This window comes from Talpa occidentalis, unplaced genomic scaffold (genome assembly GCF_014898055.3).
Source record: "Talpa occidentalis isolate TD23 unplaced genomic scaffold, MPIMG_talOcc4v2.1 talOcc4.6, whole genome shotgun sequence".
Taxonomy (NCBI): domain Eukaryota; kingdom Metazoa; phylum Chordata; class Mammalia; order Eulipotyphla; family Talpidae; genus Talpa; species Talpa occidentalis.
In genome coordinates this window covers 46,426,554-46,453,970 of record NW_023604972.1, presented here as the reverse complement: position 1 = coordinate 46,453,970, position 27,417 = coordinate 46,426,554, and the positions used below count along the sequence as shown (strand labels likewise).

The 27,417-nt window shown below is 39.2% G+C and overlaps 1 protein-coding gene across 1 annotated transcript in view; it reads right to left on the bottom strand.

Annotated features, from left to right (window-relative positions):
• Positions 1-9,772: 9,772 nt before the first annotated feature.
• The window catches only part of ANXA3 (annexin A3), a 56,395-nt gene continuing 38,750 nt past the window's right edge, over positions 9,773-27,417 (bottom strand). The window contains exons 9-13 of the mRNA XM_037530272.1: positions 27,215-27,308; positions 25,790-25,885; positions 20,766-20,824; positions 18,299-18,421; positions 9,773-10,162 (exon numbers count right to left, since the gene is read on the bottom strand). Of these exons, the coding sequence (XP_037386169.1) occupies positions 10,103-10,162; positions 18,299-18,421; positions 20,766-20,824; positions 25,790-25,885; positions 27,215-27,308 (432 nt within the window). The 3' untranslated portion in view covers positions 9,773-10,102. The remainder of the gene's footprint in view (positions 10,163-18,298; positions 18,422-20,765; positions 20,825-25,789; positions 25,886-27,214; positions 27,309-27,417) is intronic.

Below are 27,417 nucleotides of genomic sequence, written 5' to 3'. Positions count from 1 at the left end.
AGTGTATGAGGGCTCTTTTTTCTCCAGGTCCTCCCAACACTTATGGTTTCTGGTCTTTCTTGGAATGGACCATTTTCACAGGTGTGATATAGCATCTCATTGTGGTTTTGGTTTGCATTTCCTTGATGATAGGTGATGGTGAACATTTTTTCAAGTGCCCATTGGCAACCTGTATACCTTCTTTAGAGAAGGGTCTATTTAGATCTATTCATATTTTATTAGGTTATTTGTTTTCTAATTGTTAAATTGAATAAGTTCTTTGTAGATCTTGGATAATCATCCCTTGTCAGATGTGTGATGTGCAAATATTTTCTCCCATTCAGTAGAATATATTTTCATGTTAATGGTAGTTTCTTTCACTGTGCAGAACATTTTTAGTTTGATGCATTCACATTTGTTTACTTTGTTTTTTGTTTCCCCTTTTTGTTAGAGTTGAGATCACAAATATATCACTGAAGTCAACATTTTGTTACTTTTAGGTGTACAACATAATGATTTAATATGTGTTTATTGCAAAATGACTACCACAGTAAGTTTAGTTAAAATCCATCATCAACAGTTACATATTTTTATTTCATGATGAAACTTCTAAGATATATTCTCTTAGCAATTTTCAAGAATGCTATATGATATTTTTTAACTGTAGCTACCATGTTGTACATTACATGCCCAGGAATTATTTTTCTTCAAAATGTAGTTTTATACCTTTTGAGCATCTTTACCCATTTTACTCAATAGCCAAATCCCACCTCTGGCAACAATTAATCTGTTCTCTGTATATGAGTTGGGTGGTTTTTTTTTTTTTTTAGATCTTATATACAAATGACATCATACGGTATTTAGCTTTTTCTGTCAAATTTATTTCATCATTCCCATCTCATAAAAAGAAGAAAGTGGTGGATTAGGATTGTGATGTAATACCAGCAAATAGGAGATATTTGAACTCAGAGTATGGTTCCAGAGCTTACAGTTTTTCCTTTTTTACTAGGAAGGGGCTGATCATGGAGACTGTTTTCCTAAGGGGAAAAAAAGGACCTTACACTGAGGAAGTCAATAATAGCCTAGGAGAAGCAGACTCATGACACTGTCCTGTGAGCCATAACCAGGGAAAGATCTGTAGAGATTCCCCACAGACTTTCTGTGGGTGGATTATAAATTCTGTAAAAGCTTGGGCCTCCCAAGAAGCTTCTACCTGTATCTGACTCAGCCAAACGTATACACCATCTCCAGAAGGAGTGAGGAGAAAAATCAAGAATGGACAGTTTGTTGTCTGGTGGTCTTATTAATTGAATGCCTAATAATCAGCAGTTTCTTCAGATATTTTATTCTTTAACTCTGCAAGTTAGGAATAGCAGTGTGAGAATCTTGTTTGTAATCAGATGGTTATGAAGTGGGGCATTCAGTTCTGCCTGATTCCTAAACTCATCCACCACCACCATCACTATCACTACCATCAATACCTTCATTAACACCACCAGCAATAACACTATTAACAGTCAGCCCCCCCCACCACCCATTACCACCCTACCATCATCACTGCTGCATCACCAACACCATCATCAGTATCACTATCGCTACTATTATCACCATGATGTTTCTGCTAATTAGCCTAGTGTCTAACTTTAATTCCCTTTTCCATTCCTCAGATTGTCAACTCCTTGCAGTCAGGAAGTGTACAGCTATATTCATCTTTATAACCCAGCACCTAATACAGTTCTTGTATCATGGTTATCATGCAACAATTGCTTAAGGGGATAAAGGACAGAAGGAGTTGGTTTGACCAGTAGCAACCAAGGAAGATGTTTGGCATGAGAAGATAAGGTAATATCTCTTTAAATAGAATTTACAGTGTCTGCTCTAGATTCCTTCCCTTTCCTTCCTTCCTCCCTTCCTTCCTTCCTTCCTTCCTTCCTTCCTTCCTTCCTTCCTTCCTTCCTTCCTTCCTTCCTTCCTTCCTTCCTTCCTTCCTTCTTTCCTTCCTTCCTTCCTTCCTCTTGGCTTTGGGCACCTTTTCGTTCTCTTTCTTTCTTTCTCTTGGCTTTGGGCACCTTTTCATTCTTAAATGGCAGGTGTGACTTAGACTCACTCTCACCACTTCCCATCTGGGTCTTGGTTTTCTCCTAGCTCTTACCCCTTTGCGGCATGCTCAGTGTATAGCTCTGATTTGGTCTCAATGTCTTTTTTCAAAGTTCTCCTTTACCTTGCAGTTGATATTATATCAATTGTTCCTTCCGGGCAAACTTAGAGCTCTACAAGTCACCATAGGTCATTATTTATTGCCACATCCAGTTCCAAAAAGCTTGTACCAAAAAGGTTGTATGTAGGTTTTGATGACCCAATTTCTCTAATGTATGGGTGTGTTTTAAAACACATATAGCTGAATAGGCTGTTTTTGGTGTCTTGGGTTTGGGAATTTGGGATTTCATTTTACAGTTTACTGCCCCAGCCACTGAAAGTTACTCCTACTCAGTAACTCTTCTGTCTTGAAATTCTCCTCCCTTAAAACTTTTGATTGTAAAATCCACAAAACAGGCTAACTCTGGTCTCAGAGCACTGCTGAAGTTCTGGTAAATAAAACTGGCAGAAATCTGAGTTCGTTGAAACTGGAAGAAATATAACACTAGTAAAATGACTGAAGCACACAGCAACTAATACTTGCTTCACTCTCAAAGTCCCAAGGAAGACATATAGAGAGTGGGTGGGAAAGATCTGAGTTTGTCAGTTTCCTGGGGTGGAGTTGAAAAGAAATTTGGGGTACTTTCCATGGTTCATAAAACACAAGCTTCATAGGCAGGAAATTGCCAAGAGGTTTGCTTTATCTTCTTTCCTAATTACAAACTAGAAGAGTAAGCTTTAAAACATCCCCAAATCCCCCAATAGAGTCAAGTATAAGCAGCTTTAGGTCTTCCAAACTGAGCAAGAGAATCATAGCTAACATTTATAGAGCGTGTAAGACATGGCAGGTCCTGTGCTCAGCACTTCACCTAAACTGACTTATTGAAACCTCACAGTTACCTGAATATGAATGGTAAATGCCATTGCCATCTTGGCTTTACAAATAAGCAGACCAAGACACAGGAAAGTTAAGTTGCTCATTCACATGTCAAGTATTATCAACAGGTGGTAAGAAACCAGTGTATGGAACCTGTCTGCAGAATCTGCACACCTCTCCATGGAGGGGTATGCAGTTGACCCCCATCTGTGAGAAGATATTTGGGATGAAAATACTGACTCCAGTGATCATTTTCACTGAAGATGTCCAACGCCAATCTTAGAAGAACTATCATCATGAAGTACTAAACCAAATGCTTATGAATACCAACTATTTGCCATTTGCTGGCTAAGGTTATGCCAGTGCAATTTCTAGTAACTATTATTAATTGAGTTAAACTCTTCACATACCTTATTCATTTAATCCTCACAACTTCTTTAAAGTGGGTGCTATTGTTACTAGGTGAAGAATTAAAGTGTAAAGATGAATATTTATCAAATACATAGCATAATAAATACTGTTATTAGAGGCAGAGAGCCAGGATTGGACCTAGTTTAATCTGACCCCAGTACTTAAATAAATAATTTAAGTATTTAAGACTGTATAAATTGGAGGTCATCAGTTGGGGAAATGGAAAAAGGAGACAATATACAAAAAAGTCTGAATTACACTGTTTAAAAATTTCCTTCAATACACCCTTACAAAGAGGTCAGAAAATCCCCTATCAGCCTCCATGTGTCAGTTTTTCAGATGATAATGAATAGATCAAACATCTTATTATTCTAGAATGAAGTGTGTCAATCTCCTGCCTTCTACCAATCAGAGTCCAGGATTCTTCCCAGTTTGTTAATTTTCTTCACCTTCAGTTTTTAGGGACCAAACTTAGTGCTTAACAAGATGATTTGAATGTACTCACTTAAGCAGGTGATTCAAGGAAAAGTTAACATACATTTTATATAAATGCAAATGGTCTTGGGAATCATGAGAAGCAGGAGGATTAGATAAATTATCTGCATGTCCCATGAAGGGTTTTGCTGCAGCAATAAGATGCCCACTCATAATATTCTATAGACAATGTAATAAAGATGTTTCCCAATAGTTCATATTTGGCCTCATTATTCAGAAGCAATTAAAATAGGTTATTCTGGAGCAATTAAAGTAGATTTTGCCCTCGGGATCTTAGAGCCATGGTGTGCACTTTGAACTGAACCTGCCACCTGGTGGAAATTGGAGGCAATAAAAATATGGCCTTTGAATAATACACTAATAAAAATATGATATAGGCTAACATTTATTGAGAGTTTGCCATATGCTCTGTGCTGTGCTGAATACCTTTGAAGCATTTTTCCATTTAATTATCAAAATAATTTTAACATGTATGAGTCACTATTGTTCCCTTTTTAAAGGTAAGGAACATGTGACTTGTAAGGTAAAGTAACTTGCTTAAAAACACAAACCCTCAGGCTCATGCACTCAACCATGACACCGCCCTGTGCATATTCTGCCCCTCTTAGACTGTATAGTATTAAATAAACAAATATTCCTTTCTTTGAAAGGATACTAGCGATAACCCTCCATTTTTAGATGCCATGATTCCATCAGAATCATCAAAATATACTTTTAGCAGCTACTAGTAGGTCGAGTGCATGCAAGGCAAGAGGGTAAGAGTAGAGCCTCCCCAGTGGTGCAGCGGATTGAGCACAGCACTGTGAAGCTGTCTGCAGCCTCTGCAAAGTGGGTTAGATTCCTGGCCAACCAGGAAGATTCCTACGTGGCGCGGCAGACCTCTCCTGTTGCGCCTGCTGCTCCCCTCAGCAGTGCTTTCGGTCAGTCTACCTGTTCTGCTCACCACTCTGTTTCTGGTGAATCCTCTCACCCTCCCGTGCCTCTGGCCTTTACCTCAGCTATTGTATAAATAAAAAATAAATCTTTAAAAAAAAGGGAGATAAGAGTAGAAAGACTGGAAGAGGAAAACTTTCCTTGGAGTCTTCCTTATCTCAATATTCCTTTCTTTTTCCAGAGTTTTCCAAAGTGAACCCCACTTTCTTTAATTTCTTACCTTCCTCATATGCAGATAACAATTGGCCTGGATCATAAAACTTGGCTTCCCTGCTGTGTAACCTTAGGCTAGTAATTTAACGTTTCTGAATCTCTTTTTTCCTTATTTGTAAAATGGAGATAGATATTGACACATATGCTTTGTTCCACAAAGTCTGTAAGAGATATGAATAGTAGAGCAACTCTGAGAATAAAGGAAATCTAAATTATCTAGCATAGGGCCTCCCCTGGTCGCGCAGGTGGTTGAGTGCTGCACTGTGGAGCTGTCCGCAGTCTTTGCAGTGCCGGTTCAATCCCGGCCGGCCAGCGAGGGTCCCACATGGCACAGCAGACCTCTCCTGTTGCACCCGCTGCTCCCCTCGGCAGTGCATTTTGTCAGTCTGCCTGTTCTGTTCCCCACTCTGTCTCTGGTGAGTCCTCTCACCCTCCCGCGCATCTGGCCTGTACCCTGGTTCTTGTATAAATAAATAAATAAATAAATCTTAAAAAAAAATAATAAATTATCTAGCATAGAACTGGCACATAGTAAGTGCTGGATTCACAGATATGAAGGATAGACCTTCCCAAGCTGTTCAGAATGGAATTCTCCGGTATGCTCAGGATGGGTCTTCCCAAGTCATGTCACTTTGGCATGTAGATTACTGTAAGCTATGGTTTAACCAAGGCCCTGCATTCTCAAGAGAAACTTTTATTTTATTTTTTTTAAGATTTATTTATTTTTTTATTTATGCATACAAGAACTGGGGTGTAGGCCAGAGGTGTGGGGGATGAGAGGATTCACCAGAGACAGAGTGGGGAGCACAACAGGTGGATCTACTCAAATACACTGGTTAAGGGAGCAGTGGGAGAGACAGGAGAGGTCTGCTGCACCATGTGGTTTAGCTCCCTGACTGGGGATTAAACTTGCTAGCTTGATAGCCCTGAGACTTCAACCCTGTGCCACCAGGGAGGCCCCTCAAGAGAAACTTTTAAACTACTCCCTTAACTACTTAGAAGAATGAAAATGGGGCATATTAACCCCATTTGCAGAAGTAACTTTCTATCTAAGAAACTTTCTATCTATGTAGCAGGGAAAACATGAAACAGAGCATTTAGTGTGGTCCTTCAGGACCCAGGTTCCTATCCCATTCTTTAGCTTAGGATATATCCCTTCATTTTGCTCCCATTTATTTTACAATTTACATTCATGTAAATTCTCCATATGTGTGTAATTAAATTTATTCTTTTTTCCTACTAATCTCTCTGAAGTTAATTTGATTGCTTGACTAGTCCAAGAAGAACCCTGAGGGGTAAGGGGAAACTTCTTCTCTTCCCTTACACATATAAAAAAATAGATTATTCTAATATCAATTCGATACACATGACATTTGAATTACATTCAATACTTTTCCAAAATAACTCCAATTATTACTTCCTGAGTTCCTAGTAACAACCTGGTAAAACTGTCAGGAAAGGTCTACCAAACTAGGGTACAAATCGTTGTCATTAAAATTTATTGTGTAGCTATGAATCAGGAGCTGAGGTAGGAATTAGGAGATATATAGCGATACCTGGGCATTTACAATGCTGTAATGACTTTTTTTTTCTATGCTATAACAAGAGAAAACAGCTAATCTCTGGGAAAGCAAGAGAAAGACCCATTTTCCCATACTTTAGTGTTTTTTGCCATTACAATCTGCTCCTCAGTGATTGGAGAGAAAGGTTATTTCTGTGCATAAGGGTATCATATCAAAGAAACACAGTGGGTAGGAAGTCAGATAAAACTTTCCCTCTCTCAGGACAATTTTGGAACTTACTATAAATTATATTCATGATTTACACAATAGAATATGTATAGCAGTCAGAATAAATAAAATGAATGGCATGCAATGACATGGTATCGGTTAACAAAATAACATTAAATGAGGGCGGCCTCCTTGGTGGTGAAGGGTTTAAGTCTCAGCGCTATCAAGCTAAGTTATCACCAGTCACTGAAACACGAGTTCGATCCCCGGACAGGGAGCTAACCCCATTGCACAGCATATCTCTCCTGTCAGGCTGGCTGCTCCCCTCAGCAGTGTATTTCAGTGAATCCACCTGTTCTGTTCCCCACTCTGTCTGCATTGTTCATATTGGAGGGTGGTTTCAAAAGTGCTTGTTATGTTATAGAAATCAATATATAGAAGAATGAATGGAAGAGGCAAAATGGAAGGAAGGAATGAAAGAAAAAATATGTATGTGGAAAAAAGTCTAGTGGAGCAAATTATTTTTCTAAGGGAAAAAGAAGTTATCAAAATCCACTGGGGGTAGAGAGTCCTTCTCCATGACTTTGGAGAATATGGCCAAAATTAAATCTTGTAGTGCTACTTCAGGAGGTTGGCTTGATGTTAAATAAAGGAGAACCTGTAAGTATATGAACTTGATGCTTCTTCAGAAGTCTAAAATCCTGGTCAGCTTTTCTCCATGGTGATATGCATCTTGAAGAAAATACTATGTATTTGAGAAAAAATTCTGAAATTTTCTTCAAGACTGTCGATAGTGCAATGATATTACTTTCTTTTTCTAAGTATGGAAAGGTTTCTTCTTCCATATAGTCTTAATCAAAATAAAATGCTTTATCAAAAATTTGACTAGATCATTTCCCTGATTGAAATATTCCTGGATTTCTCCCTCCATGACTCTTCCTTGCTTATAAACTTTTTAGCATAGTGTTCTATTGTGATTAATAATAATAATCATAATAAAACATACAATAATGTATATATGTAACATATATAATAGTCATACACACACATACATTTGGTTTTTATCCGTTTTTTTTTAAAGATTTATTTATTTTTATACAAGAACTGGGGTACAGGCCAGAGATGTGGGTGGTGAGAGGATTCACCAGAGACAGAGCGGGGAGCAGAACAGGCAGACTGACCAAAATACACTGCTGAGGGGAGCAGCAGGTGAGACAGGAGAGGTCTGCTGCACCATGTGGGTTACTGTCTGGCCAGTGAGGGGATCGAACTCATGCTGCAGATGCTGCGGGCAGCTTCATAGTGCAGTGCTTTACCCCTTGCACCAACAGGGAGGCCCAGAGGGGGTAAATGTTAAAATACCATCTCACTTTCGAAACAGATTGAGAACCTCTGATCTATTAGTTTGTTAATGACAATCTGGACCTGTCATTGGCATCTGAATTGGAGGAGCAGTCTGTGGAACTGAGCCCTTAGCCTGTGATCTGATGCTGTCTACAGGTAGTGTCAGAATTGAGTAGAACTATAGGATACCCTGCTGGTATTCAATTGCTTAATGGTGGGGGAGGGAAGGAAAGGCCACATTTTATTTGGTGATCAAACCACATATGGCATATGCGACCTTCATAATCTGTCCCCTGTTCTGTCACCAATTCCCACCCTAGTGTCCCCTTCTACTCTAAATCTCTACCACACTAAACTTTGGGTACAGCTGTGTTCACACTGTATTGGTTCATAATTCTGTGACTTCACACTGCTCTTACCTGACTGAAGAGCCTGTCTTTTTTCTTACTGGTGGAGTCTGTTACCTTCAACAGGCTAAATTTCTGATCCCACCTCTGTACCCTTTTTCTCTCATTCAAAGATATTTTCCTGATCCTGGTAGCTACTATGTAATGCATATCTGCTGTTTGTCTCTTTCCAAACTTGGTTCATATCTTACATTTGTTAGCAAAAGGAAATGAGTCTTCGTCTCCTTGTTATATTAAATACTAACTAGCCACAGGACTTGCATGTGGTAAATGAACAGAAGTCTGTTGAAGAATGGCTGCAATGCTGATCATTTTGATGTTGCTTGATAATAATAAAGATACATTGAACACTTGCTATGTGCAGCCACAGGGCTAAGTGCTTCACAAGTAAAATAAGAAAAGTACAAAAAAAAATTACTTTTTTCTCTAAAATATCCTATAAGAAAGGTAGGTACTATAATTATCACTATTTTACAAATGAGAAAACTTTGGTTTAGCAGGACTTAGTAGTTGTCAGGGTCACAGAACTAGTAAATGGCAGGGCAAGAATCAAAACCAGCTGTGTGAGACTCTACATTTCTGTACTTGATCTCCATGTGTATTTTGGAAATCCCAAAACAAGAAAATAACTTCTCTGTCTTTCTGAAAGTTCTCAAAAACGTTCACCAGTGGAATGTATTGATTAAAAGCCAAACTCACACATCACTGTTACAGTATGATCATTTCTACTTTAGTCTAGACTACTAACTTCAACTGGAATTTTTTTTACCTCATGTACATAATATTTGTCAAGAGATTGCATGTAAAGTCCCTTTCAAAGACAGCACAAGGGATATTTTTAATGTGTAGTTTTGAAAACTTATCTTAGAGGAAAAGGAAACTTTAGAGACTTGATTCTAAATACCCATTCTGGGAAAATAAAATTTAGCATGAAACAACCACAATTCAGGCTTGCCATTCAGACAGGAAGTGGCTAGATTAATTGTTCAGCAGAGGCAGATGTTTTTTGAAGGCTAAAATAACTTATCAGGCATTGTCACTGCTATAGTTTGATCACAACTAGAAAGGGCAGGGCAGGATTACAAAATAGCACTTCATTTTTATTCCTTTTAAAAGAGGAATGCAATAGAGAAACTGAAACAGCAACAGCTTTTATAAGAAAAATGTGTTTTAAAATATCATTAGTTGTTGGCACCAGGTATCAAGTAATGCTGGTAGATGCTAAAAAACAGACACATTACCTTGAACAAGGGCAATGACTTTTATTATCTGCTTTTGCACTTAGTATTTCACAACTATGCAAGATTCTCACTTTTGAAACAGAAATATAATTTGGATAGTATTAGTAGATTCTTGATACCATTTTAAAATTTCATCTATAAACTACTATATTATTATGAGATGCTTCCAAATGATCACTTTTTATTACTTTGTTATGGAACAATGAACATTTCTATTAGGAAAACAGGTTACTGCTTACACTTGCTTGTACTCTCCAATACTGTGAGATTGAAGTAAGGAGAGTTGATGGAGAAGCCCATCACGGGAGTAAGAACCTTGGTGATTATGTTTGTGACTCAGTCATCTCCTCCACAGATCTTTAAGAGTGTGACTTCATAGTCTCCAGAAGTATCCGACTGCAAAGACAGATGGGAAATGGACAGATATAGCATGAATAATGAGGGGACCAAAAATGAATCAAATTCTACAGCACAAGGGAGTCACTGGGGCGTGAAACTCATGACTTGTACCATTTAGTAAAATGCACCTGTAATGTCATCATTTGTTCATATCTGAATATAATGATGTCCTAGCCTAACTTCTTTAAAATATATGTTTAGGCATCAATTCCAAAGAGCACCTGCACTCCTATGTTTATAGCAGCACTGTTTACAATAGCTAAGCTTTGGAAACAACCCAAATGCCCAAAAATAGATGACTGGATCAAGAAGATGTGGTACATATATACCATGGAATATTACTCAGCATTCAAAAAAGATAAACACATGCAATTTGCAGCAACATGGATGGCACTGGAAGGGATCATGCTCAGCGAAATAAGCCAAAAAGAAAAAGAAAAATACCGGATGGTCTCACTCATAGCAGGAATCTAGAAAACTTAAATAAGGGACCAGGAAAATGAATATAAGAAAGTGAAAATCAAAATCAACAAAAAACTATGAACCAGAGACACTTTTTGGGGGGTGGGGGGCGTTAGGGGAAGGATTGGGGTCAGAATGGGGCGTTTGCAATTGTATGGGGGAATATAAAAATAAAATTTAATATTTAAAAAAAAATTAAAAAAAAAATAAATAAATAAAATATATGTTTAGGGCCTCCCCGGTTGAGCGCTGCGTTGCGAGGCTGCCCGCAGCCTCTGCAGCACCGGTTCAATCCCTGGCTGCCAGGCGAGGGTCCCACATGGTGTGCAGACCTCTCCTGCTGCCCGCTGCTCCCCTCAGCAGTGCATTTCGTCACTCTGCCTGTTCTGCTCCCCCACTCTGGCTCTGGTGAATTCTCTCACCTCCTGCGCTTCTGACTGTACCCAGTGCTTGTATAAATAAATAAATAAATCTTTAAAAAAAATTAATAAATAAAATATATGTTTAAATTCTTTCTGATATATTGTAATTTGTTTCAATTTGACTTAAAAAATGTGTGCATCAATTACATAATACTACATACTATTTATTTTAACACAGTGTTAAAAATTATATGCCAAAACAAGCTCAAGAACTTTCTCCCACCACCTCCCAAAAGAAAAACAAAAACCTGACCCTCTTACTGCAAAGGCATCACTTTTTGTTTCCCAAGATAGAAACAAAAAGTCCTTGTTACATACTCTTCCTTGCTCCTAACACCAAGCTGAAGTTTTTACGTTTTTTTTTTTTAAAAGATTTATTTATTTATGCATACAAGAGCTGGGGTATAGGCCAGAGATGTGGGGGGTGAGAGGATTCACCAGAGACAGAGTGGGGAAAAGAACAGGCAGACTGACTGAAATACACTGCTGAGGGGAGCAGTGGGCGCGACAGGAGAGGTCTGCCTTGCCATGTGGGCTGCTCCCTGGCGGGCCAGGGAACGAACTTGTGCTGCAGAAGCTGCGGACTCTTTCATAGTGCGGTGCTTAACCTCTTGCACTACCAGGGAGGCCCTAAGTTTTTAAGTTTTAATTCATAAGTAGCTTTTGAATCTTTACTCTTTCTTCTCTTTGATTATAGTCATAGTGTTACAGGGCAGCCCCGATATAAAATGGGTTGTCTGACTGTGGGTCCTCACCTGTGCACTTGAAAGGGACTTAATACTCCATTGCAGGTACACACGAAAGGTTAATAAAAGGTTTATTCACAAAGGAAGGGGAAATGAGGAAATGTACAGCTCAGGGAGAAAAGCGGGAGATAAAATCCTAAATGCGTTCTACCTGTTCTGCAGATCTGGAATCCCAAATGGCACTCTGAGAGCTGGCAGTGAGCCAAGAGCCATGAAGCCAAGAAGAGAGCCAGACCCCAAGGTCCACATGTCTGTTTTTTATGCCAAACCTGGCTGCTTAACTCCTCCCTCGGGTCCCTGCAACCTTCCCTTTGGTGGTGACAGAATTTGTCTTTCCCAATGTCTTGATGGCTTTGGCCTGGGGTGGGGGTGGAGTCCACAAAGCCTGCATGGAATTAGCTCAAGACATCCTTTTCCCCTAACAATAGCTACTCTAATATGACTATTATAATAACCTATCACCCCATGTTTCTTTATCTCTGATCCAATTTGTTCCTCCCAGCCACAGTGATCTTTTCAAAACATACTTCTAAGCATGATACTATGTGCTTGAAACTCTTTAATAGTTTCCCATTATCTTAAAGCTAAAGACAACATTTTAAAAACTTTGCCAAAAAGATCTTGTGTGATGTGGTCACTTCAGTCTCATTTTTCATTATAATGTTTCCTCAATCACAAGGTTTTTCCATTCATAATTCCTTTTGTTAAAATGCTCTACTGTCTCCCAATCCCTACAAATTTTGCCTTGTTAATGTCAATTCATTTTCAGAGCTGAATCACAACTTCCTCTGGGAAACATGTCCTATAGGGGAAAGCCCCCTATTATATAGGATCTTATAGTACAATATCTCTTTCTTTTATACTTAATATAGTTGGAATTTATATATTTATTTGTAATTCCATGAGGACAAGAAGCATGTTTCTGTTTTGCTTGTATTGTAACTCTGATGCTGTCATATTGAGTCATTGGGCAAGCGGACAGCTTCAAGGGTCAGATTAGAACAGGAAAAAGCCTCAAGGAACAGTGAAGTCTTCCAGAGATAAGGGCAACAAATTACAAAGGGGATTAATCAACCTCCTTCACCTCCACACCCCCCCATTACGGGCAGTAGGACATTACCCCGGACAAGGAGGACAAAGAAAACGGAATCTAAGATAAGGCTGGGATGCAAGATGTAATTCTGGGCACACAGACATTAAGACAGGAGTGAGTGAGACCACCTAGAACTAATCAATCACAAAGAGACTGATGGGGCTTTAGAATCCTTAGGGAAAGAAGGAATATATTCCTCCAGGCATGACTCCACTTTGGCTTCCTTTCCCCTCCCTGGCCTGGGGGTCCTACTTTGTTTCTGTTCTTTTCCTCCTTAATAAGCTTTTCCTTATGTCTACCTCTAAACAAATTTGCCTTTTTTCGCTTGCCAGCCTGAGAGTCAGCGAAGTTCCTGCTGCAGCCTCATGAGACACCATGGTCAACTAGTGTCTGGGACTCAGTGTTGCCCCTGAAGCCTGCAATCAATTCCTGGCTGGGGAACTGACCTGAAAACCTGAAATTCGGGTAACAATAACATGCATTCAAACAATATTTTCAATTGAATGCATGAGGCTTAAACTCCTTGATGTGAAAAAGCTCTCCTTCAACTGAATTCACCTTACCATTTGGATTTTACTTCTTAATATTCCCCAAGGTATACTAGCCAATCAAGTAAATGCCTTTATTCCTTCTTTCCCTCCTGTTCCTCCCATTACATATACTTCTAGAGCACACACCTTTGAGATCCTCTAACCAGCATAACACTTGACTCAGGAGGTTCTCAACACTTCCTGATTAACCTAAAGGACAGGTTTGAGACCCATTTCCCTCAGAGATATTCTAATATAATCCCAAATGTCTTTCATTCTCAATTCCTTTATTACTATCCTCCATACTCTACAATCTACTTTTTAATTGTATGTTGTTTCATATTATCTTCTGATTATTTTATTTTTGTCCACCTCAACTCTAAATATAGATTGTAAGTTAACTGAGAACAGCTACTACTATGTTTTCCCCTAAAGGGTCTACAGTTGTGCTATTTATTAAAAAGTTACTTTTAAAATAAAAAACCCAATGAGTTAATTTGAAAGATTAAGTTGGCTTTATTAAACAATTCATGAACTGGGGAGAATCCCATGAGCAAGCAGAAAGGCACTGCCAAGAACCTGTACAAAATGGAAGCTTTTATAGTCAGAAAGAGGATGGGAAAAAGTTATTAGCAAAAGAAAAGAAGGATTATTTCAGGCAAAGCCAAGTTCTATTAAGGAAGCAGGGGAGTTGTCTAATGCAGAAAACCTCATTAGTGTGACCAGGAAACTCCAGATGAGCTAATTTAAATTTCTACTTTTTGGGAGAGGGCTGAAACTGCAATTAGGTTAAGTATTAAGTTTTGGTGAGGATTGGCATAAACCCATTTTGGGCCTGTTGTCCCCTGCACCCCACCTCACCCCCTTTTTTTAACAGTACTATTGACCAAAAAATTCCACCAAAATGAACTTTCATCCAAATTTTCCACTAATATTTTATTATTAAGTAATAAGAGATGCATATTTCCCCCTACTGTTAGGGAGAAATGATGTCCTGTGCTAATCCCATACAGGCTTTGTGGACTCCACCCCCAGTCCAGACTAAAGCCATCAGGACATTGGGAAAGACAAATCCCATCACCACCAAAGGGAAGGTGGCTGGGACCTGAGGGTGGAGTTAAGCAGCCAGGTTGGGTATAAAAACCAAACACATGGGCCTTGGGGGGCTCGCTATCGCTTGCCTCCTGGCTTCACGGCTCCTGGCTGGCGGCCAGCTCTCAGAGCACCATTTTGGAATTCCTGATGGTTGGATCGGGTAGGACTCACTTAAAACTTTATCTCCCACTTTTCTCCCTGAGCTGTACATTTCCTCATTTCCCCCTCCCTTGTAAATAAACCTTTTATTAACCTTTCGCGTGTGCCTGCAGTAGAGCATTGATAAGTCCTTTTAAGTGCGTGGGTGAGGACCCACAGTCAGGCACCCCGTTTTGTATCGGGGTTGCTCTACAACACTACCTACTATTTCCCTTTCTCCTCCCCACCAATCATCACCTGAGAAAGGTGTTATGAGCAGAAAAATGTCTAAACAATAAGCAGAGGAGGAAAACAGAATCAAAGCTGAGATGATCTATCCGAACTCTAGCACCTGAATTACAAAAGTTTAACTGTATGAAAGATCCCATTCATCAGCAGTGAAAACATAATGAGATTACTCAATGTGCGTTGGGTGGTAGAAATGAAGAAACCTTATCTAATTTTAAACTGTAACAGGGTGGTCCCCAGGAAATGGGAGGTTCCAGGTTCCCTGCCCCACCCAAATGGAGGGTGGAGCTGAGCAGGGAGAGGAGAAGCTGAAGAGGAGACTGAGGAAGGAAGAAATCAGGATGGAGAGCAAGAAGGAGACCTAAAGGAGGTGCATGGAGCCTAGAGACACATAAAGAAACTACGCTTACCTTTTGGTTGTGGACTGGGTGACACAGATGTGGGTGAGACCCGTGGGGAGGTGACAATGGCAGCTTATATATTGATTTTGATTTTACTCTTTTCCTTCCAGGCTTGTCTGGTTGTTTCTAACCCTTTTCTGTGGGTCCCCACTGGAAGATGCTTTAGACTTGTGGCAGGCTTTGGGGCCCTGCTCTAGGCCAATCCCATTTGGATGGAGTTTTACCCACGAGGAGATGGGTAACTTTGGGTGCTTGATTTAGATCCTAGATTCTTTGCCTTTCCTGTATTGTTTCCTAGTTGTATTAAAGTCTCATGTTTTGTGTTGATGCGGCGGATGGCAGAACCCATTTAGAATAGGCAGGTTTGCGGGGTTTGGGCTGCCCCTCTCCCTGCCCTGTAACAAAACTACAAACTGAACTCTACAGCAATGGGTATTTCTTTCTATAAAGATACACATAAGTTTAAATATTTCCTAATACAATAAGCCTCAATTACCCAGAGCATTGTGAGAGGGAGAGATACTGGGTAATTTAATTTTCTGGTTTGCTGAGGGTGAACCAAAACCCCTCTTTGTGTTTCAACCTTGTTACTGGCAATCTTTATAATGTATGAGTCTACTTTCTGCCTTAGTAAGTACAATGTGGTTAAGTTTATTGAATCTTCCTCTGCTGATTGAAACTATTGTAATGTGTCAAGATCGATTCAAATTGAATTGAGTGCGAACAATTGATGAAATCTCTGAGCCCCAGGCACAGCCTGAGAGTCTAAGTTCCTGATTTCAACTTTTGCATATATCTCTTTCGGCAAAGATTTAGTGCAAAAACAAAAGATCTGGTTAAAAAAAGATTTTGGTGATGTGATCTAGTTGATTGATGTTCATTCATTCAAAAGCCATTTGTGGAGACTGAGAGAGAATATGCAGGCCAACATGCATCAAGGGTGGCTGTCATAGATTAATTAAAGGGTTAAGGGAAGGCTGGAGCAAGGACTCTGGCTGTTCAAGGGGAAACAGGAACTTGATCTAAGCTGTGGCATCCCCAGTGGACATAGCTCGTGTCACCTCCCACACAGCAAGGTTGTGTAGGGACTTGACAAAGCTCACTCTCCAGGATTGGGATTCACATGATATACACATGACCTTGAAGCTGGGGGCCAGGGTATTAGCAGCTCAAACTCCATGCTGGATTTTGGACCTGTCATGTTCAGTGCAAACTTGTTTCTGTCCCAGCTAAGCTTGTCTTCCAGCTGGGGCCTCAGCAGTTCTAATTTAGATTTGCTTATCTCGGCCTCTGCCACTAATGTTCTCCAACACTAATTTGCTTGAGATATTTCACGAGGTGGATAGAGTGACTAAGGCATAGAAAGAATTACAATTTTGCCTGTGGGATATCTGCAGTCAGCAGGGCTCATCTTTTCACCTAGTCAGCTGCCCAGTGGCTGGGATGAGTTGATCTCACCTTCAATAACCTTGGCTCTCATAGTGTTTCAGGGAACCAGCTTGGTCTAACGTTGTCATTTATTTATTGGAGACATTTTTACCCACTCTGGCAGATGTGTAGAAAACAGTCTTCAAAAGGAGACTGTCTGGCACAAGGACTGTCTGGTGTGGGGGCTAGCCCCTTAATTCATCTTGTACCAGTTACCATATTCTTTTTTTTTAAAGATTTATTTTTATTTATTTATGCATGCAAGAACTGGGGTATAAGCCAGAGTGTGGGGGTGGGAGGACTCACCAGAGACAGAGCAGGGAAAGGCAGATCTACTGAAATACACTGCTGAGGGTTGCAGCGGGTGAGTCAGGAGAGGTCTGCTTCACTGTGTGGGTTAGCTCTCTGGCTGGGGATCAAACTCATACTGCAGTGGTTAATGATAGCTTCGTAGTGCTGAGACTTAACACCTTGTGCCACCAGAGAGGCCCCAGTTGTCATATTCTTACTTGGACTATAACATTTGAGCTTAATATGGGGAAGCCCTTTGCACAATTTTTGCCTGCCTTACTTCCTTATGAATTTGAATAATTTGTCATTTATTTAGGGTTTCTATGTATATAATCATATCAACTGAGGTTTGAGAACAACAAAAATTGATTTCATTCTTTAAAACAGGAAGGAAAGAATATAACTTTTTAGGAAGATACTCATCCAAATTGATAGAATATAAAGAATTTATCTTTTATCTTTAATCAAGAAGCTATCAAAGACTGATAATATTAATTTGATACAAAATTGAAAAATACCACCAGCCATGCCAAAGGACAAATAATAAACTGGAAAAATGATTCATAGACAAAATGTATATCAACTGACATGAGAGAGATATTTGAAATTAATCCAAAAAAAATAAGAACCCTATTCTAATATACTAATGAGCAAAGAACATAAAAAGACACAGTACAGGAAAAAGTACAAATGGCACCTAAAACATGAAAATATGTTCAGCCTCATTCAGACAAATGTATTTATATCTGACTCAGCAATCCAACTACCTCTTGAGAATTTATTCCATAGGTACCCTTCTACCTTACGAAACTAAATATGCATATTACATACAGTACAGCACTGTAATAGCAAGAAATTAATTATACTTGTTGACGTGGTGTATACAAATATGGCAGATGTTAAAAAGAATGAAAAATCTTCCTATAGACTTGTGTAAAACACAGAAACTTAAAATATGTACTTTCCTTCCATTGTTATAAAGAAACTGAAATAAATAAAAATATTACAATGTTAAAAATAGGTAAACAATTTGCATTTGCAATTTATAAAAGAAAAAATGTTGACGACTATTATGTACTTGAGATGTTTCTAGAGCTTAAAAGTAGACACTATCTTTAAAGGATATTTTGCTATTACTATTTAAACTCAGAAAATACATTTCATGCTGACAAGGGCAAAAACTTAAGTTACATACCTACACATTTTAAAGATTATAAGGGAAAGAGAATGGGTAGAGAAAGGTAAAATGTGTTTTATTACTTTTGTAAGGAGACTCACTTTAATTGCTGAGTAAAGAGAATAGCCATAATGCTTCTTAAATTCAGCTCGAATGTCCAAAAGGTCAATTTCTGATCTGGAAACCATTATTCTGTTCAGAGTAAACTCATCAGTTCCAGCACCCTGTTAAAAATTGAAGATTTCCACAATATAAGTCTCATTGGTAACAAAACAATGCATATAGGTCTATATTTACAAGAAATAGATAATGGTGCACGAAATATCCTAGCACAGCAACTTTTTCATTTACCATCAACCTTATTATGCATTTATTCAAGAAAATATTTACTGAGCATTTAGTAAATTTAGTAAATATTTACTGGGCCAATACCATGCTAACTACTGAAAACAGAGATGAGATGCCTTAGCTTCCAGTTTTATAAGGGACACAGGCAAGAAAACAGGTGATTACAATATTTTCTGATATATGTGACACACTGGGTATATGGATATATGTGAAACACTGACTGGGTATATGGCGGTGGGGGGGGGGCGCTAAAACAGATAAAGTACTGGGAAAGGTCTATCTGAGAAAGTGATATTAAACTGAGGTCTAAAAAATCAACCAGAGGCAGAAAGGGTAGGATTTGTCTAGAAAGAAGGGGAAGTTCTAATAGAGGAAACAATGTGTGAAGGTGCAGGGCAGGAAAGAATGACACACTGAAAAATACATCATAAGGAAGGATACAAGTCATGTGTCTGGAAAAATGGGACCTTATAAACTAGGAAATGAAATTCTGATTTTCTTTCAAGTGTGGAGAACTGTCACTTTTAAACACAATAGTATTGAGATGAGATCAGATTTGTGATTTCAGAAGATTCCTCTGCTTAGCAATATGATTGCAGGGCAGGAGTTGGATGAAGATAATAGAATAAGACTAGCAACTTTGGGGTCCATGCAGAGATGACTACAGTGCCAAAAAGAGATGATAATGATGGCCTGAGCTGGAATCATGGCAGTGGAGATGGAGGAAAAAGGTAGATGTAAGAGACAGTTATGAAGGCAGACTGACAGAGCTGAAGAATGCATCATATGAGGAGAATAAAGGGAGGGAGAAGCATGAAATTCCTGTGTGATAAATTAGGTGAATAGCAACACTATTCAGTTATTTATTCATTCAACAAATGTTTATTTAGCATCAACTATATGCCAGATATTGTTCTATGCACAGTACATGTTTTAGTGAACAACATAGATTATCTCTGTCCTCATGGAGTTTGTTTCAGTGGATGAGCCAGACAGTAAAGAAAATGAATGAGTTTTTAATGGTAAGAACTCTGAAAAAAATACAAAGCAGGGAAATGGAATGGAATGTGACTAGCAAGAGTCTACTTAGCTGTGTAGTGAGGGAGGACCTCTCTCTCTTTTTTTAAAGATTTATTTATTTATACAAGAACTAGGGTACAGGTCAGAAGCACGGGAGGGTGAGAGAATTCACCAGAGACAGAGCGGGGAACAGAACAGGCAGATGGACTAAAAACACTGCTGAGGGGAGCAGCGGGAGAGACAGGAGAGGTCTGCTGCACCATTTGGGTATCTCCCTGGTCGGCTGGGAATTGAACCCACGCTGCAGAGGCTGTGGACAGCTTCACAGCACTGCACTCAACCCACTGCACCACTGGGGAGGCCAGGGAGGACCTCTCTGAGGAGATGAGATTTGCCCAGAAGTGAGCAATAAGAAGTCAGTCAGAGGTAGATCGCAGGAGGCACATTCCAATTAGAGAGGGCAACAAATGGAGAGACAGACATGGGGAGAGACCTAGAATAACCAAGAAACAGAAAGAAGGCAGAGGAAGTTAAAGCACAGAGAATAAGGATGGGGGGATGTTCAAAGAGTTAGGCAAGGCCAGGTCTTCTGGGAGCTTATCCACTGAGATGGCTGCCCACAGGATGGGGAGCAGACTTTTGGTAGAGGTCAGATGAGGTAAACGATGTGTTTACTTTGGACAGAACTTTGACGGGCTTCCATCTGAAATATCCAGTAAATAAATTGAGGTAGGCATCTTATGTGTGCCAGGCTCTGTGTGAGAGGCTGAAAATATAAAAGATCAGGAAAATTCTTGTATTCACGGAAGTGACCAACTGTGGCAAAAGACTTGAACATACAGGATTTCATAATCATGAAAGGTTGCTGACTCATCTTGGTTTATTTTAAGTAAGGTAGCTTGAGAGGTCATTGGGCCTAATGGTCAAGGTTGAAGTTTGATATTTTAAAATAAGTTCTGCTACTTATATTTCCTGTGACGTGGAAGAAATAATTTAGTCAACACCTCACTATAGCTAGCTTTCTAATGACTACTATTAGATTACTTCTTACCACCCTATAAGCAAATTAGTAGACAAATTGCCTGCAAAAGAGAACCCATCAAAGTAGAAAAGAAATATGAAATTTCATCAATATTAAGCAATATTTTTACATTCTCCTTGAGGGAAACTAAGAAATGCACATAAAGTTTCCAGACCAACCTTCAGAGCTTGATGTAGTCTGTCAGCTAAAAAGGCAGGCGTGTTCCTTGCACAGTGAACTGTTATAAAGAACAAAATAATATTCATTTTCATTTACTAGAAACTAAGTTAATCTATAGTAATATGTTTTAAGAAAAGATTCTTTGGGTAACCATACATGCTACCCCATCTTCACTACTGGCTTTTATTTAAAATGAAAGGAATGAATAATTAGCCTGAATTTCAAAGACTTCTACCCTCCTATTTGCACAGAACTTTAGCATAGTAATTATCTTTAGCCATGGGGAAAATAAAATTACCTGTCAAAGAAACTCCCACAGCAGCTGACTCATTCCAGATCCCAGACACACCAACACCTACGCTTGCATTGATAACTCCCTAGGGTATGCCATTGGTCCCTTTCTAACATCTTTCACTATTGATGAATAACTTGGTCCCAAGACTGCAGAGGTGTTGCTCCAAATAACTCATTAGGTAAGAAGAGACTGCAGTTCAAGCTAAAGCCAATTTTTCCATTGGAAATTCTTCCTCTTAAATGACTGGATTAGACTATATAGGCCGCTTAATTGCATTGGAACTAAATTTAGCAGGAAAAAAAAAAGCTACCCTCTTGTAGTTCTTTATTTTGAAATAACAAGTAAGGCAGGAAAAAAACCCAAGAAAACAGTAATTGGCAAAATCTAAGTAAATCAATTATCTTTTAAATGAAATGAAAATAGAAAATGAAATAGAAAAGCCTATAGAGAATAAACCTATTGATTGCAATATAATTACTTTTATAATCTTAACTCTGATCTGCAGCTAGGTATCTGACAAAAAAGAATACATTTTATAATGAAAAAGACTAACACAAGAATAACTGGTTTTCTCATAGTAGATTATAGTTTCTCCAAAGATAAGCTATAAGGCTTTTGATTTGTGTAAGTGATTTAAGGGAAAGAGTAAAAAAATGTATTTGAAACTTGAACATGGCATCTGGTATAAACATGAAGACAGTTTTAACTGTGAGGCTGTCTGAGAAGAAACTGACTATTCAAATTGGTAATACCTATTTTTTTTCCTAACCTATATCAAGCAAACCTTAATGATTTGATCAAAAGTTATTATGCCCTTTTATCCTATTAAGCTTTTTAATTATCTCCCTCTCCCCTAGATTAAATCCTTATAGAATCCTTTCTTTTCATAATCCTTTAGAGTATCCTCTGCTTTAGGCTCTTAATCACCAGGTTTGTGTGAAAATTTTGAGTGGCGGTGGTATGTTTTAGTGCTAAGGAAGCTTTCTTCAACACACAGCACCCTAAGTACAGAAACTCAAGGCCTCTTGAGTCCATGAAAGGCCATTACGAAGATCAGGGTCCACAAATGCCCCTTTCTTTCCCTGTATGCTGTCCTGTCAAATTTTCATCAGGCCTTTCTAGTCCCTCAGGTCCTTGGCTTGTTCCCCAGGCTGAGCAAGCACAAAAATGCAGAACATGCCCCCACTATCAGATCAACTTATACAGAGAATCAGTTGACACAACGGGACACATTTCCTGTGAAACTCCATGATCATCCTCTCCTCTCTACCCCCTCCCCTGTTTGCCCAACTTCCTTAAAAATTTCTTAAAAGGTCTGCTCAACAGTAAAAGAAAAAGCCTCTTCTGTTTGAGACTTTTGCACATTTCTGAGATCAAAGTGTTCTCCCTATTATATGATCAAAAGTTATTATGCCCTTTTTTATCCTATTAAGCTTTTTGAATAAAGCCTCTCTTGAGTCCACACGTGTTTTTATTGACAAGGAGTCGTGTTCCCATCATGCATTTCTAAGATGATTGAGCTAAGATTTTTTTTTTATGTAAAAAACATGTTGACGCACTGTATTAGATTTTGCTCTATCACACATCCAGACTAGGTATATCAACAGACACATAAAGTAGACTGGTGGTTACCAGGGGCTGGAGGCTAATGCTCAATGTGCACAGGGTCACTCTGGGGCTGATATCATGAAGTTAGATTGTGGTGAAGGCTGCATGCTTCTGGGACTACACTAAAAAGCAATGAATTGCAGGGCCTCCCCAGTGGCGCAGCGGTTGAGCGCTGGGTTGCGAAGCTGCCCGCAGCCTCTGCAGCGCCGGTTCGATACCCGGCTGCTCCCCGGTCACCGGAGGAGGGTCCCACATGGCGCACAGACCTCTCCTGCCGCCCGCTGCTCCCCTCAGCAGTGTACTTCGGTCCTTCTGCCTGCTCTGCTCTCCGCTCTGGCTCTGGTGAATTCTCTCACCCTCCCGCGCTTCTGACTGTACCCAGTGCTTGTATAAACAAAAACAAACAAACAAATAAATAAAAACATGCCTCTATAAAAAAAAAAAAAAAAAAAAAAAGCAATGAATTGCAAATGTCTGGTGAGTTTTATGGTATGTGCGTTATGTCTCAATAAAGATTCTTTACAAAATACTTTTGAAATTCAACAGCAAGAAAAATAGAAAATGAAAGAAAAACATAAAATAGAAATAGAAAATAGGCAATGAAATACAAAGTAAATGTGATGTATCTTGACTTTCAGTCAGTTGAATTATAAGGTATTTCTTTTACTTGATAAAATAATGTACATCATAGTCCAAATTGAGTGAGAATTTATACATTTCAATAAAGTTTTCCCAAGATTATAGCAGGCAAAGGAAAATGCAGCAAAATTGATGTGAAGATGAACAATATGAAAAATGGAGTACTGAAAAAATTTACAGGCTGTATCATCACCACTGGAACATTCTCAGAACTAATTATGAAGATTGACTCTATTCCATTTCTTTTTTATTAAAAAAGAAGCTTTTCCTCTCGGTATATTATTTAGCAATCCAGTCAAAGTCAACAGTGTTTCTGAACAGCATCTGGATTAAAAGCTCTATTCTTGGCACTGAAGAGAGGATCAGAAGTTAAGTGAAATAAAACACCTGGAGGAAGCCAAAGCACAGGGCCTAGGTAGTGAGTGCTCGTGGCTTCCTGGTATATTTTCTGTAATTTACTTAAAAAAGCTTCAGCACTGACTGTGTGATATATGGGTACTTCAGTCTATGTCTACACTGCAGCGCACCAGAGGGCTTGGCTAACACCACAGAGTGACAGCCTGACTGCGTAGGTTAGAAGCCCAGCTCTATACATACTTTCTGGGTAACCTGCAGAAGGAGTTTACCGTTCTTTTTTTTTTTAAAAAAAGATTTATTTTTAGGGCCTCCCCGGTGGCGCAGTGGTTGAGCGCTGGGTTGCGAAGCTGCCCGCAGCCTTTGCAGTGCCGGTTCGATCCCTGGTTGCTCCCCGGCCACCGGAGGAGGGTCCCGCATGGCGCGCAGACCTCTCCTGCCGCCCGCTGCTCCCCTCAGCAGTGTACTTTGGTCCTTCTGCCTGTTCTGCTCCCCGCTCTGGCTCTGGTGAATTCTCTCACCCTCCCGCGCTTCTGACTGTACCCAGTGCTTGTATAAATAAATAAATAAATCTTTAATTAAAAAAAAAAAAAAAACAACAACTTTAAAAAAAAAAGATTTATTTTTATTTATGCATATAAGAATGGGGATGCGGGGATGAGAGGATTCACCAGAGACAAAGTTGGGAGCATAACAGGTGGATCTACTGAAATACGCTGCTAAGGGGAGCAGCGGGCGAGTCAGGAGAGGTCTGCTGCGCCACAAGCTAGCTCCCTGGCCAGTGATCGAACTCTTGCTGCAATGCTTGATCGTGCTAATACTTAACCCCTTGCGCCATCAGGGAGGCCCCTGGTTGCTATTTTAAAAGAGTTTATAGCATAGTGAAAAGCACATTTAAATGTCAGATAAGTGTGTATTTAAAAATACAGTTGGAGGTATCCTAATTGGGAGATCACCCTCCAGAGGTGGTAATTAACATTTGTAAGATGAATCAGAGATCCACTCCAGAGGAGGTTAACCTCGGATATTGCTATTAATTATCATAATGGGTGTTAGATATGATTCTTCTTTGGTGAAATGACAAGCTGTGTGGAGTGCAAGTATTCCTACCTTGGCATTCATGGTGAAAAAGCCTTGCCCCAAGCCCGATCACCATTCTGACTTGGAGTAGTTTAGGACTTTGAATAATCCTGTGTGTGTACAAGTACCTCACAGATTTTGTTGCCTGCTTCTGACTAGAAAGGTTACTGAACGCTGTCTTTGAATTGCATCTCACTGCTTTGAATGCAGCTTTTTTGAAAGTATTCTCTAGGTGCCTGAAAGGACAGTGTCAAAATGTCACTGAAAAGTCTTACATAGTGGGGCCTCCCCTGGTGGCACAGGTGGTTGAGCGCAGCACTGTGAAGCTGTCCATAGCCTCTGCAGCGCTGGTTTGATCCCAGCTGGCTGGCAAGGGTCCCACATGGTGTAGCAGACCTCTCCTGTCTTGCCCGCTGCTCCTCTCAGCAGTGTATTTTGTCAGTCTGCCTGTTCTGTTCCCCACTCTGTCTCTGGTGAATCCTCTCACCCTCCCGCCCATCTGGCCTGTACCCGATTCTTGTATAAATAAATCTTAAAAAAAAGAAGAGGTCTTACATAGCGGTTGTTTTTGCCCATTTGTTAACTCACCTGCCTCCCTAGTAACGGGCTCATTCTGTGACTTTCTTTCCTTTTGATTTACTTGCTAGTATGGCTAAATGTGAGGAAACTTAGAGTCCAAATTGGCCACAACTTTGTGAGGCCACTGTGATCTTCTAATTGGTGAATTACCAAATTGGCTTAGGTCTCAGTGTTCAATAAGACTCAATAAAAATGCCAGTAGAAATGGTTTCATTTGTCAAAGACTTTACAAGCCCAACACAGTGATAAGCCAAATACAAAATAATAGCAAAGTAAGAACTTAAAAGACAACTTCCTCATGCATTCATTAACATTGGTTAAATATATTGTATGTACCATGGACTGTGCTGGGAACTGTGGGGAGCATAGAGATGGATCAGTTAGGATTCTTAAATGAAAGGATCTAACCTTGACCTTGACTTAGACTAAGTACAAAGGAACCCAGTTTATAAGTGCTCAAAGGCTTACCTATGGCCAGCAGTAAGTCTTCAAAGTGCCCAGATAATTCTCCTTTTATGCTGTCCTCAATGTCCTTCTGGCTAATATTTTTGTATTCATCAAATGCTAAAAAGGAACACCACGAAAACATTTAAAGCATCCCAGATAGCCATATGAAAATATTCCAGCTTTTTTTCTCGACATGTAGCAAACCAAGCTCTTAAAAAGAAAATTCAAAAACACTTTTAAACCATAGAAATTTGAGTATGGACATTGTTTTTCTTTTTGCTTCTTTTAAAGAAAATAATCTACAATAAAACTTGACCGTCATAGGTTATTTTCATCAATGATGTCTCCTTCTCTCTACCCCTCCCCCAACTTATGCCAGGTTGTCAGCATTTAAAATAAGCTGAAAGGCTAAATGTAAACAATATATCTAGTAAGGTGGACCATCTTACAGTTACTTGTGAAATATGTTTTGTCTAGTCTTAATTATAATGATTTTTTTTGTGCTGAGTACATCATTCTCTAAGGCAGCATGGTCTACTTCTCACTCACCAGAAGGCATTTGAATTTCATGATCAGTATTTTTCCCAAAGCAAAGCCTGTACATATGTCACCAATTATGTAGGCATATTTTGTAAGCCAAGTAAATTTTTAAAAAAAGATTATTATGGAGAGAGATGTAGGATTGTTTGGGTCTTATTTTTCAAGTAAATATATAAATAAAGCAACCACAATTAACATTACTACATTTTTTATAAAAAGTAAAATAGTAATGTTAATATTAAGGAAGAGTAATAATTAAAAGCCACATTAAAATCGTTATGTTTCCTCATTTTGCCATGAACTCAGAATAAGCTCAGTTATACAATTGACTTCTCTAGCCCAGCACCTGGAAGCCACAGTCCTACATTCACAGTAAGTAGAATGCCAAGTTCCTGGATATTGTTGCTTCTACAATAGATCTACAATAGGGAGGTGCATAAAAAAGAGGGTATGTGCTTACCAGTTCCAGCTTGGTCTGACAAAAAGAATTGCACCTTCACCCCACCCCCATTTACCTTCATATCAGAAAGAGTTTCATGCTAATCTGTATTACTGCAATAACAGACTCCCCGAAATGCTCGATTTTTCTGGAAAGTGGGTAACTAGGGAAGGGATGTGGTGGAAATTCTGCCATCAGGCTCCTCCATCTCATGGAAACACTAGAGGGCTACTCCTTTCTCTCTCCCTACCAAGTCCCTCTCTTGGTGATCTACTCGGCTTTAGGGGAAAACCAGAGTGTGTCAGTCCTGCCTTGAGTTAGAACACAGCTTTCCATATTGTTTCTTGACATGCTAATACATAAAAAAAGCCTTCAAATTTTAAATTCCATTTTCTAGAATGTTATAATAAACCCCTAAACAGTGGCAAAAATAATGATGGGAAAAGGATTGCAAAGTGAGTTCATACTTAATTTCAGTTGAGGAAAGCTCCTTAAACACAGAATCTCAGTGAATTTATCTTCATCTGTACCCCACTTGTTCTCACCAGCATTATACAGAATCTATTGGAAAAGGGAGAAAGACGTAAATGTTATTATAGACACAATTCTCTTTTGGAATAAGAAGAGTGAGGGGTTTATTTTAGAGATTAGTGAGATTTGCTGATATCCA